Source organism: Electrona antarctica (assembly GCF_951216825.1).
Source record: "Electrona antarctica genome assembly, chromosome: 12".
Classification (NCBI taxonomy): Eukaryota; Metazoa; Chordata; class Actinopteri; order Myctophiformes; family Myctophidae; genus Electrona; species Electrona antarctica.
The window spans coordinates 42363103-42376594 of record NC_136793.1 but is presented as its reverse complement, the minus strand read 5'-3'; the positions used below and the strand labels follow the sequence as shown (position 1 = coordinate 42376594).

Here is a 13492-nt window from a genome sequence, read left to right as displayed (position 1 = left end):
AGTGAGGAGGCTCTTGTAAAACGTATTAAGCACCCTAAAGTCCATGAAACCAACAAACAGCCAAATATCGCAGGAGTTAAAGGATTCACTGACACTCCATTAGGGATTTAGCTGGTTTCAAGGCTACACTACCACTTCATTAAGATCACATCTGCATGCTCACAGATTATGGCAGTTAGTAGTGGAACAGTACAGACAGCTCGACAATGAGAGCCAAGCAGTCATCGTCAAACCACTGCCGCTTCCTAAAAGCTTCATTCGATAACCATTATCATGTAACCAGCAGCTATTTCCAGATAACACCCAGAGACAGCCTCCTATCATAACCACACTTAATGCTGTATTTGAGAGGAGCTGCAGCCTTGTAATCCAGCTATCCTATAATACCAGCCGTCCATCCCAGGCAGGGCAAGCAGCCTCCGGGTTGCCCAGAGCAAGTCTAGGGCTCAGCATAAACATACACCACCCATATCACACATCAGACATCCAAGTGCAATCCCCGAGAACTTTGCAACAGCTTTTATAAAAGCGTCCCACTTTTAGACATCAAAACGTCACTGGGCCATAACTAAAACAGATTATATAAATTACAAAGAATGTTATAAAAAGAAAAAAATTAAGATTTACTTCAAAAGCAAATGTCTATGCTGCTTTTGAATATCACCCAGCATGTAGTTGAAGTCAATGTTTCTAGTGGTAGCCTATTAGATAAATACGAGCTTAGGATGGCATGGCCAACTGTGCAGTCACACAGCATGGCACATTTACAATGTTGTGAGTGTTGATCCAGGCTGTGTCCAGGGCAAACAATGCCACTTCAAGCTGGTGTAGAGCTGTCCATCTCTCTGTGATTTCCGAGCACAATGGCTTATGCTTGTGGACGGACACCGATAAACCCACAGGAAACACGGAACACCAGCTAAGCAAAATAGGACATAACTTCATAACGGAAGACACACCATAGAGCGCCGAAGTCTGACGGCAATATCGGTAGAGGGCGCTAAGTCCACGGGTTCATGTACTTTTTTATTTGTATTATAATCCCCATGGGGGATTTTAGATCGCCTCATATAAGAACTGTGTTTGAAAAATAAACAAATCATCCTGGCCATCCTCATATGGATATGAAGAATCAACAGACTGTGAGAAAACGCTAATGCTACTGCTGCTGAATTAGTTACATTTTTGCTAGAAACCGACTATCAAATATGGCTGGCTGACTGTCGTAAACGATACAGAGACACTTCCCCGACAATATCGCCAAGACAGTTTGTTTATTTTTGGACCACAATGCTTATATGAGACGATTTTAAGATGACCCCATGTTATTCTCCATAGAGAAACACTTCCGTGAACCAGGGGAAGAGCGAGTGACGTCAGGACTTCGGCGCTCTATAGGGCATTGCCGTGGCAGACATTTTGTTGTTGGCTTGCCGACAAAGCGTTCACGGATCACAACAAACTAAACAGTGGCAACGGATGGACCTAGAGCACTATTGCTCCTGTGAAATGACATCCAGACCGGTGTTGTGGTCCCAGCACAAATGAGTGCTGTTCAAATGTAAAGAATCCACCAGTTAATATGACGCAGAAACTGGGGTTCAACATAACTGCAGTGGGGCGGAGGAGTGAAAAGGAGACGCCTGCGGTCTCCGAGGCTAGCAGAGGAGTAGCCTACACCTACAGACATGGCTGTGGTACAGTAATGAATGAACCCCATTTCAAATGGCGCATCTTACAACACGTAGCGTTGCCTACTGAAACTAGTTGATTACTTGATTCAATAACAGCCGTAACCAATTAAAGCCAACTGCATTGCGCATTGCGAAGCCGCGGTAAAAGTAAAACTTCTTTCCCTTTCTGTTGTGTGTGTCTCTCTCTTTCTCTGTTGTCTCTCTCTCTCTCTCTCTCTCTGTTGTGTGAGTCTGTCTGTCTGTCTGTCTGTCTGTCGTGTGAGAACTGCCAGTTTTATTGTTCTTTTTTTTTGGAACTATGGAAAAATATATTCTTATATTTTTATATATTAATTAGAATAAATGTGAAGAAGATGGGATAGGTTAGGTGTACGCACCCAGAACTTGAGGCAAGTAAATTGACTCTATGGGAGCCAACCCAGGGCAAAGCCAGGAGGGGACGTGCTGCGGCGCGACAGCTTGGCTAACAACACTGCAGAGCTCAAGAACCTGATGTTGGATAGGAATTTGTGGAGGGCAGAGATCCAGGAATCCCGAGTTGGTGTTGGCTAGACCTCACTCTCGCAGCAACTAACTAACTAGGTGTACACTACTGTATTTTAACTTAAGTCATAATGGTGGTACCCGGAGAGCCGAATATTTTCTGAGGTGGTACTTGGTGAAAAAAAGGTTGAGAACCACTGGGTGGATTGTGGTGGATTAGATTCGGCCCTGGCTAGATTCTAGCTGGAGAAATGTACTGCATGTTTCCCCCCTCCCTGCAATTTGCTCAAATTCCTGCTTCTCATTTTCAAAACCAATTTTTTTTAAAAGATTTTCAATATCTGAAAAAGAAACATTTTACAACCTTTCCCTCTCTGCAGTCATTTTAAAAGCATGTCCTAGAACCGAAAAATCCCCTCATTAGATTTGGTTAACAGGCACTTTACAGTAGAGGAAAAAGGGGGGAAAACTTACACTTGCTGAAAGTATTTGGCACATTTCAAATTAGACTACACAAGAACACATTCAGTTCCACTTCACAATGTCTGCATGGTACGTATGTGGAACAATCCAGGGGTGCGTGAAAAAAGATAAATTAGTCCAACATAATAAATGTACACTCGTCCTCTCTTTTACATGCACACGCACACACACACACACACACACACACAACGTGGAAACTACTTCCTCCAGGAAAGTGCTTATGGTTACTATTTTTCCCCCTGTTTTCTTGTTATGACAAAGCAACAGTAAGTGGGCTCCAGCAGCTTTGTGCACTCCCTGGAGGTGTACCAGAAAGGAGTACAGTGGTGGTGGCTGTAGCTGTTGTGTCTCGGAGGCTCTCATTAGTGTCTGATCACATCCTCACACCTTAAAGTACTTTAGAGGACCATACTGCCAACACCTCAGAGCAGTGGTTCCCAAACTTTTTAGCTTGAGAGACCGACCCAAAAGAGGTACTTGATGTCCTACCAAAAATGTACTAAAATGTATTATGAATTAACCACTTAAGCCCTAGTGGGAATATTCTTTTGAAGAATTTATGATTTGTCTTTTTTTATTTCTGAACATTTTTGATTATAGAAAATGTTTTGATTTAGTTTTCTAGTAAAAAAAACAGACCCATAACAATGACCCAAGAATGGGTCCCATCCCACTAAAGTCTGATTTACACTTCCCCACACGATGATGTCGCGTTTCAAATATAGCAGATCTACAAGCTCACAACATATACATGACACAATGTGTTGCAAGCTTGAGAACGACGGAGTATAAATGAAGCAGAAAGTCACTACACAGTTAATGTTTTAACTCTGCATAGACCTGCAAGGCCTCAGGTTTTGTCCGAGTTTGACTAGAGCTGACAGATATATCGGCCATTATTATTTCACTTTGATCATTGGCATCTGAATGTTTATCACATGCAACCTGGCCACCCAATTGTGGGCATGTCTTTATAGGTGACCATTTGCAAAAATGTTCAGAAACAGCAGATCTACAAGATCACATGATGTGACACGTTGTGAGCTTGTAGATCGCCTGCTTTTGAAGCATTGTTCAATAGGGCTTAAGTGGTTGAATGAAATAAAGTTACCAATCTGCTGAGCACTCCAGTCAATACTAAAAAGGTCAATGTGTTACGTGTGTTTATTTATATCTATCAAAAGGTTATTTCAATGTATTTTATTGTTTGCTTATAAGCTAATGCACTCAAATAGAAACTTTAATCAAATCTAAGTTTTTTAAATGTATTAGAATTTCTTTTTCCTTTTTTTCCCGAACAAAATAGCGGTCAAAACATCAGTAATTGGTGGTCTAGGACTCTCCAAAATCAGGATTGATTGATTGAATTTATTTGGTGATAAAAGAAAGGGCAAATCACTTCCGAAACACCACACATCAGATTAAAAAAACACATTAAAGCCCTAAGACTTATTTCCATTTGGTCCTCTAAAAAGCTACATTTGATCGGCATTGGACCAAAAACTCTGGCATCAGAGTAAGTTTTATACTTAAGAGTTCAATTCATTCTTTGTAGTATTAAGTGGACATGTGGGCGTGCTGCTTGGGGCTCTTTTCAAAATCATAATCAATGATGAATTATTATTATTAAAATCTAAACATCTGTGTTATGTTAGCCTTTCAGGATTTGCATGGAATTAATTAACTGCCAAAGATACACCTTGTTAACCAGAAGTCCTAATAATGCTGGGATGGCTTGTTTTGTTCTTTTTACTTTGAACTGCTTCACAGCGAAAGTAGAGTTCTTAGTGTAAACAAACCATTCACAACACACTAAATATTAATTGCTCCTCCTCACACAAAGAGCTATTAAATATGATTTAGTACATGTTTAAATATGAATTACCAATCTGCTGAGCACTCCAGTCAATACTAAAAAGGTCAATGAGGACAGAATGCATTTGCATTCTACGGTGATAGGAGAAGTAATTCTGAGAGGGAAACAGGGAGGCAGTCGCTGTGTAAAATATAATATGCGTTGGTTGTGAATACTGTTAGGGATTTGCTTTTCCCCTGCCCTGCAGACTTGTCTCACTCAAAACATTTTAGCCTGAATATATCAATGCAGGACTGCAGGAGCACCCACGACAGGCTGGGCAGAGAGTTATTTAAGATAATCCACAGGCTGGAACCGAATTGGACAGAGCAGTGCTGTCGGTCGGATGCGGGTGCAGTCAAACAGAACCAAAGTGCAGGGATGCTCTATACTGTATGTACAAAGGGAAAAAAAGAAAAGGCACCTTTGGGGCGCTTTATTTTATTATTTCTTTGCGAGGTCTGTAACTCTGTATGATAACAGCTTTCTAGAAAGTGGCGCTTTGATAGAAATAATATGAATACATTTCTGACAGACTACCTGCTGAGTCCTGGAAGAACAACGCTGTGAGGGTCAATTCCTTGTAGTTGTAACATCAAACCTGGTCAAATGCACGTGTATACATGGTATTTAGACCGCATCAAGAGATATCTCTCCTGGGGGACCAAAACTATGTGCATGAGACAAACCTTCTTCCTTTTTTGTCAAATACTTTCATTCTACATTATGGTTATTCAAACACGACGCTACTTTCAAATGACGCAGATCTATGGCATGCGTTGATGCGTGGTGTTGTTTACTCCATGCTGACATTTAGCATTGTAAACAAAGAGAGGAGGGTGTTTAGTTGGCCTATTTACTCATTTGACGGCGGCGACAGGGCATGACTGTTAGAACACTCACTCACCCGCCGCAACGGCCGACCACATGACAAAGAACATCCCCACTGCAATCCTCTTCAGGGAGGAGGGCAGCAGGCCCCGGCGCTTGAGGATGGGGTCCACTACTTTGTCCTTAAGGGGGATCAGCATGAGGATGAGCACGGCATCAAACATTGTCAGCCAGGCTGCAGGAAAGCGGAATTTGATCTGCCAGGGAATCCAGCAGGAGAAACATGAGGGAAGAGTATGTGTTAAGAGCACAAGGCATGAAAAACAACACTGAGAATGTCAGTGCATTCGAGTCCACTTCCCCACAGGTGAGCCTGTGTGTGTGTGTGTGTGTGTGTGTGTGTGTGTGTGTGTGTGTGTGTGTTGTTCTGGTCTTGTCTTGATATTGCTTTGGCGCCCCCATGTGGCCGGACACAAAACTGAACGTAATGACGAGAGAGGAATGTTGACGCAATTCACATAATCAAATGCACACACATTTGAACTGTTAAACACAGAGATCAGCCATCAAAGTGGTGGCATTGTCTATAGATGTTTCCCACTGAATGTGCATGTGTAATTTGACACACTTGACACTTTGTGCTACTACCTTACCCAAATTAATATTTCTGAGCAGAAATTGCAAATGTATTATCATGAAGTTTTATTTATTAATAATGATCAGCCTAATAACACATTATCAATAAAACAGGAAAATACATTTGACGCATACATAGACACATTTATGCTATACTGCATTTCGTTCACCGAGCATTGATGGAGCCACAAATTCCCAGAGATCCGTTTTGCAATTCAAATCCTGCAAGCCATCTGAGCTCCCAATGTGTCGGGTTTTACACTTTTGATAGTTCCATTTATTTTCAAATTGAATTTCCATTTCCTAGAGTAACTGCTGGCAAGTCATACACAGTGCTTCCGATGGTATCCCCCCCCCCTATTTGCACATTATCATATTCAAAATGACAGAAAGTGCTAAGTGACAGTATTTTCTCACACCAGGGAAAGAATGGCTGGAGTGGCAGAGAGCTGCCCCTGCGGGCTTGGTCTCAGTGGGTATTGGGGGGGGGGGGGGGGGTAGTTTATAGAGGGGTCTGCTGAAGAGGTGTTGCAACAAAAAACAACTCGTGTGTAATAATGTTGTAGACATCATGCTGGTTCGTCCATCACTACAGTCTTCCCTATCATAAAGAACGTTTTAGAACTAATGATGACATTTACCCAACATACAACGATGTTGTTGAAACCCCTATAAAACAAATTGGACATTTTTGATTATTGTTCCCCATTGCCTCTGGGTAATGCTCTTATGACCAGATGATCTCATGGGGCGTAATGGCATGCTGCTTGCTCCCACTTATCACTTGTAAGAGCGTGCCCTGTTAAAAATAGTTACGTTTTCATTTTTTACTGCAAATGTACTGTCAGTGTCAGGTGAAGCAAGGGGATGAGTCACAGGGGCGATGGCATCTAATCTCACTTCCCTTTTGATCTTCAGAAGCAGTTCAGAGACTGGAAGCGAGAAAACACGTACAGTAGTTCCTTTTCTGATAATAGAACTATAGCATGTGAAGGGGGGGGGGGGGGGGGGGCAACTGCCATTCTGAGAACTTGTTCGTGACACACAAGTGGAATACAAAAAAACAACTTCACAATTCACTGAAGTCTATAGAGTTCCCCTTTTCAAGCATGCCGGTCCAGAAAGCAGAACGGTGATGCTGAACGGCCAGAGGCTATGGCATGGAAAGGTTTGGGGCACCCTGACCTACTGTACAATACAATATCAAGCTGCTGTGTGGAGAGACATTGCCAGGTTGCTAATCTGAGAGGTATTAGTACAGTATATAGGGAGTTGTTCCTATTTAATCCCCTGGGCATTAACAACCTTTGCCATGTCCAGCTGTTGCCTGTGACTGTTTCACAGTGACCTACTGACTCTTTTTACGTTCAATGGTCTAGGATCGAATTCAAAGCCTACTCTCAAAATCAGTCGCATTGTCTTGTGTGTTTATAAAATACTGCCGTTGGCCGTAGAACATGCATTACCATTTTTACATAAATATATCCATAGATTTTGCCACTTGATCACCATCACTGTGTTTATTAAAGAGCACGCAGGCAATCTGACTTTCCTACATGCATTTACCTCGCTGGCATCAGACGTGCTGTTGGGTTCAGTGCCAGGAATCCTCAGATGGAGGCTCTGCAGAAAATATGTGGTCTGCATCTGCAACACAGTGAGAACATGTAAAACAGCAGTGAGGTCTATTAAACCTGATTTATACTTTGTCTTCTGTTGTGCATTGAAAAAAGGTGATTTACAAGCTCACGTGTTGCATGCCAGTGCATTATGCTTTTACACACACACACACACACACACACACACACACACACACACACACACACACACACACACACACACACACACACACACACACACACACACACACACACACACACACACACACACACACACACACACACACACACACACACACACACACACACACACACACACACACACACACACACACACACACACACACACACACACACACCTTGGCATATAGTGAACCCAATACCTATATTATCAAAGTCACTTGATGAATACATGTTGGTATGACATTCTCACCTGGAAATACACTGTCCAGTATGGAATGAGGGCAAGAAACACTGGCAGGACTTTTACCAGAGCTTTCAACTCCTCTACTTTCTCCTCTGGGAACTTCCCTCCATAGGTCACTTTGGCAGTATCCAGCAACGTCGGCTTAGGCCTTGGTCAAAAAGGAATGGAAAAGTTCAAAGCAGCCTGAAAGTGCTATGGCATGATTGATCGCAATGAGAGGGGGGAGAAAAAACTCCGTAAATAGCCAATAAACATTGGCTGGAATTAAACTAAACTCTTGAGATGAGAGACTTAATCAGCCTTTTTTATGAGTGCCTCCTCCTCAAATAACAGCACTTCTAGAGATAGGACAGAAACTTTATTCTAAAGCCTATAATCCCCATCTCTGGAGAAAACGCCTTAATAAGGAATTCTTGAAAGGCTGTGGAATTGGCCAACTTAAAATATTCAATGTCAGGTTTTTCAACTGATTGTGTTACTTGGGTTCAAAGTCAAGTAGCAGCACTTAGGAATAAGTTTACACCAGAGGGAATGATGATGAATGGCTGGACCAGAGGAGAAATTCTAAAGGAAAGTGAAAGGGGATATCAAAGGAAGTGTTAACATAAAGGTTCAATACCAACACCTACTGTAGCTGAACTAGTCTACTGGATCAAAGATGCCATATTCCAAAGTTTGGGTAGCTGCGAAATTGATGTTACACAGCTACGTACAAAGACCCTCCCCAGTGAGATTAAGTAGTTTGCTGTACCAAAAAAATGTTGTGTGTTTTGATAGCCAATCTGTATCAAAGATTCTCATTCAATTCAGTAAGACTGATTTTTACCCCCATATACATTATGCACTAATCCTGATTTGTAACCCCGTCCCTCTCACCGGAGAAGGTTGGGTTCCTTCGGTGGCTGTGACGAACAGCAGACAAAACCCAGGATCTTGAACATATCCGTGAAGGCACTGCCGTCCGCGGGCTTGGTGATGAAGACAGTCCGGCCCAGGATGAACACGAGGAAGGACACCCCCAGACACACGGTTGGTATGATGTAGCCTAAGTCAAAGCTGATGTTCTGTTGGATGTAGGCCACACCGCCCAGGGACACGATGGCTCCAAGGTTGATGCACCAGTAGAACCAGTTGAAGAACCGGCGAGTGGCCTCTGGTCCTCTGTCTTTGACCTGTGAGGAAAACGGGGTGCATACGTTGGTTATACATACCAACAGTCCTACCTACGGTCATTAGTCAGACAACCCTGTGCTGCCGGTTAAAAATCACCCGTGCTGGGAGTTAAAAATCACCCGTGGCTCCCGACATGCATGGCGGGTTAAAACGTATCCGTGCTGCAGATTACAAATCACCCCAACCTGTGAGGTTAGGGTTAGGTTAGGATTTGGGGAGGCATTTAGACAGCCATTTAGTGAACGAATGAATAGCCATAGCTTGACAGCCTTACCATGTTACCATGAACATAGTTACATTTTTTTTAAACTCATCAAAAATTCAACCAATGAGCAAGATCAAAACAATCAACTGTGTAATTTCTAGTTAATCACACTTATCCAAAATAGATGATCATCTCCCCTGTGTGTCCGTCTTTGGGTCTGGAGATAATTTCACACTGCGAGTAGGCCAAGGATGTCACTCCCCTCATATTTATCAAATCGGTGGTGCTATACCAGCCCAGCTTTTGGCCATAGACAAAAAATGTCCTTTCTGAATTTCCCTTGGTTTTTGCAGTAAACTCCCCATAAAGGAATGTCTAACTGGATTTCCGCATATTCTTCAAAACACACTTTTTGCTACTTCTCCAACAGATTTATTTTGTCCAACACTCAAACCACTTGCTACTACCTACACAGGACCCATGTAATAACAATGTATCATACACATTTTTATATACCATACCGACTGGCTATAATTAGCTTCCAAAGTTTGTAGGAGGGGCCTGATTTACAGAAAACTTTAATCTTGAAGTTGAAGCAGAGTAAAAAAGTGATTTCACTTCAATTCGAAGGGTGTGCCACAAACATGAAAGATATTTTTTTTGGGGGGGGGTCAATCTTCACCAAATTAGATACACATGATCTTGGGAGTCATGTGACAATGAGTGTACTCTGGACACAGAAAGGGAGAGGGCACAGTTTGACATTACTTCTCCAGAAAGTGTCTAGGTTCTGGGGATGGGGTGTGAGTCCTGGTACATGATCATGCTGTCAAGACAAACATTATGTAACATTGCTACATGCAATAATAACATGTCTGCCATCCAATGATGCTATGACAACCAGTTGCATTTATTCCACTAATCTATAGCTCTTTATGCTCCATTACTCAAACAATATATTAAACCCCAGTCGAATACCACAACACCTAATCTAAAAACATATTATGATATCGACCCTGAAATGTCACATTCTGTATCTTACACCATCCTGGGTAGGCCACCAGGCCTGGCAAAGTCATGGGCTCTCCCTGTTTCTGGTCCAATATGAAATAGAATATTATAAAATAAATGTTGTGATGAGAATCATTCTGCATTCTGCAGCCCAATTGCACACAGCTATGAAAGCCTAGACATAAAAGTCAAGCTGAAATGAGGTTTTGTCCATGGTTTTTTCTAGTGTTGTGATTTGAGGGGGGAGAAAAGACAAAACATTGGAGGCTGTGAGATGGATTTTTCAGTGTAAGAGAACTTGAACTGCACAAACAAGCAGCCTCAACCTCTTATTCACAATTCTGGAGTCAGCCCATCTCCTTATCCAGACATCAGTCATATCAAAACGTCACTCTCCTTATTGGCCTTCCGGCATGTGCACTTAAGCCTCCAATTGATCCAGAATGCCGCAGCATGCTTGGTCTTCAACCAGCCAAAATTCTCACATGTGTCCCCCCCTTCTCCGCTCCCAGTCCGTTGGCTCCCGGTTACTGCCCGCACAGTGTACAAAACACTGATGCTGGCCTACAAAGCAATCAACCTCTCCCCCACTCGCTCATATCAGCCAACACAGGGAGGCTGGCAGAACATTCACTAAAACAGCCGGGATAACGCTTCACAGCTTCTCAGTAACCTTCAAGCATGGATAGAGGTTTTAGCATTATATCCTAGTTTTCCAGTTTTCAATCAAAGCGCTGATGGAAAATTAGGTCAAATTCAGACGAATGTGACATCTGCATGAAAATAATAGATCAAGATTAACATGCAAGCAAATGACACAAAGATATCCATGTAAATCATGATTTACCAACTGAAACTGTGCAGAATGTGGATAAGTATCCCTGCGTTTGTCAGTGTATACCAAAAGTGTGCCTATCCAACACTAGAATGAATCCTGCTTTTCAATCCTGCATATGAATAAATAGAAAACAAAATGTTGAAAATGTATAATATACCAGTATATTTGAAGGTTTGAGTTCAGCATAATTTATACTCGCCCTCTATAAAGCCAACACAGTACATTTGAATTCCAATGTATTTAACATTCTGTCACTTCTGTGTACAGAACATTAACATGATCAAACAAAGTGGCTAAAGAAGCAGCACTGGCTGGAACATGTGTGACAGCAGTGGGTGTACTGCTAGTGCTAATCAAAGTTACTCTCCTTAGAAAGGCTTTACTCTTGCTTAGATTAATTTAAAAACAATGACTGCATTGATGAACTCGGTTCATATTATGATGCATACAGCAGGGGTCTACTGAGTAATAATAATACTTAAGTCGAACATTATTTTCACCAAACAAATCTCAGTTCCTCTGTTTGGTTGGTGTGTGCACGTGGGCGCGTGTGTGTGCGCGTGCATTTGAAAGAGAAAATGGTTGACAGAACACCTGACCATCGTGAAAAATCTAAACCTTGTGAGGCATATTATCAATACTTTAAATCAGCAGGGGTATGTGTGTCTAATACAGTGCTCACAGTCCCACAGCAAACAAATTGCATGTATGAACAAAAAGATGTCACCCTGCCTGATCTTGTACAGGTCTGTCCTACAGTACGATCAGAATTTCCTTCATAAAACCACTCCACGCATTGCAGATTCAATGACTTTCTAATCTGAATTCCACCAGTTTTTGAAAGCCTATTTATACTCTACCTGGTCTGCTCCAAAAGGTGTGATGTTGGACTTCACAGTTCCGACCCCTAATGCAATTAGGGCAAGTCCACAGTAGATCACTGCGCTACAGTAAGGAGCACGGTTAGGTGGGCAATCGGTGCCTGGATGGGCAATGCTTGTGTTCAGACAGTCAACTGGTGCGACTGGGAATGCCATCTGTTCACCACATAGTCCAGGCATGGTGCTTTCATTTGAAACGAATGGAAAAAATAGCATACCAGTGAAATACAGAATCAAACTACAAGCAATTGTCCAGAATTTTCCAAGGTAGGCATCGGCCAACCACCCACCAAATGGTGAAATTAAGTAAGTAATCCCCATGAACATCAGAGGTGCCTGGCTCGCCTGAGTTCCCTCCCAAATAAAGGGGCTACTCTGCAGGAAAAGGACCAAGTTGGAAGTGATGCCATAGAATGCCACCCTTTCTAATGACTCAGCCAGCAGGATGGCAGCACAAGCCAGTCTTCTGCCCTCGAACACTGATGGTACCACCGGTCTGTTCACACTAGTCACTGAATCCAAAAGAGGAGTGTTTTCACCGACATCCCGGTTGTTGGCCATTGTCAATGGCTTTGGATACTTTCCTTCCAGTTACAACCTAAAATCTGCACAGAACACAAATTACATTTAGATTAGTTACAATTAACGTTGTCATTTTTGCTAGCATGGCTTACACAGCCAAACAAACATTGTAGATAGCAGTATTACTATTAGTATTATCAATCTTAACTTCATACATGATGTAGTGTACATTTAGCCTACGGTAAACAAACATAATGATTGATTAGCAATATAAACGCTAGCTTGACGAAATAATGATAAACAGTACCTTAAATTAGTCAAACAGGCCCCCAAAGTTCCCCATTAACCTAAATTACTTAGGTTACTTTAGTATATTCCAAATAGATAGTTCGACTCCAGAGAAAAGTGGAAATAAACAAACACACACACACTGTCACAGTACTACCGCGTGACACCTCGCTCGCTCGTTCAACACACAAATTAGCACGTCGACACAGCGCGTGCCCGCGAAGCACGATCTATAGATCTCACATCTGCTGGAACGACGTCTGAGTCGGCGTCGACAGTCGATCCATGTATGTTGTAGTGCTGTTGTTTTTTGCCGACGCGGCACGCACAAGAAGGAAGCGAAACTATAGTTCCTTTTGACGATGCCACCGGGCTGAGCTGACCACTATAACATGCACTTCTGTGTCGTTTACTTGGTAAAATGTTAACTGTGTAATGAAGCGTCAGACAAAATAATAAAGGGAGCACAATGTGCTGTCTAAAAAAGTTTGTACACGTTTCCACGATAACTTGTTTCCGGGGAACCGTTTAAGAGACGGACATGTA

At 42.3% G+C, this 13492-nt stretch overlaps 1 protein-coding gene across 1 annotated transcript in view; it reads right to left on the bottom strand.

Annotated features, from left to right (window-relative positions):
• The window catches only part of slc15a4 (solute carrier family 15 member 4), a 48518-nt gene extending 35029 nt beyond the window's left edge, over positions 1–13489 (bottom strand). The window contains exons 1-6 of the mRNA XM_079517312.1: positions 12966–13489; positions 12116–12741; positions 8905–9200; positions 8035–8176; positions 7549–7629; positions 5423–5603 (exon numbers count right to left, since the gene is read on the bottom strand). Of these exons, the coding sequence (XP_079373438.1) occupies positions 5423–5603; positions 7549–7629; positions 8035–8176; positions 8905–9200; positions 12116–12697 (1282 nt within the window). The 5' untranslated portion in view covers positions 12698–12741; positions 12966–13489. The remainder of the gene's footprint in view (positions 1–5422; positions 5604–7548; positions 7630–8034; positions 8177–8904; positions 9201–12115; positions 12742–12965) is intronic.
• Between the last annotated feature and the right edge of the window lie 3 nt (positions 13490–13492).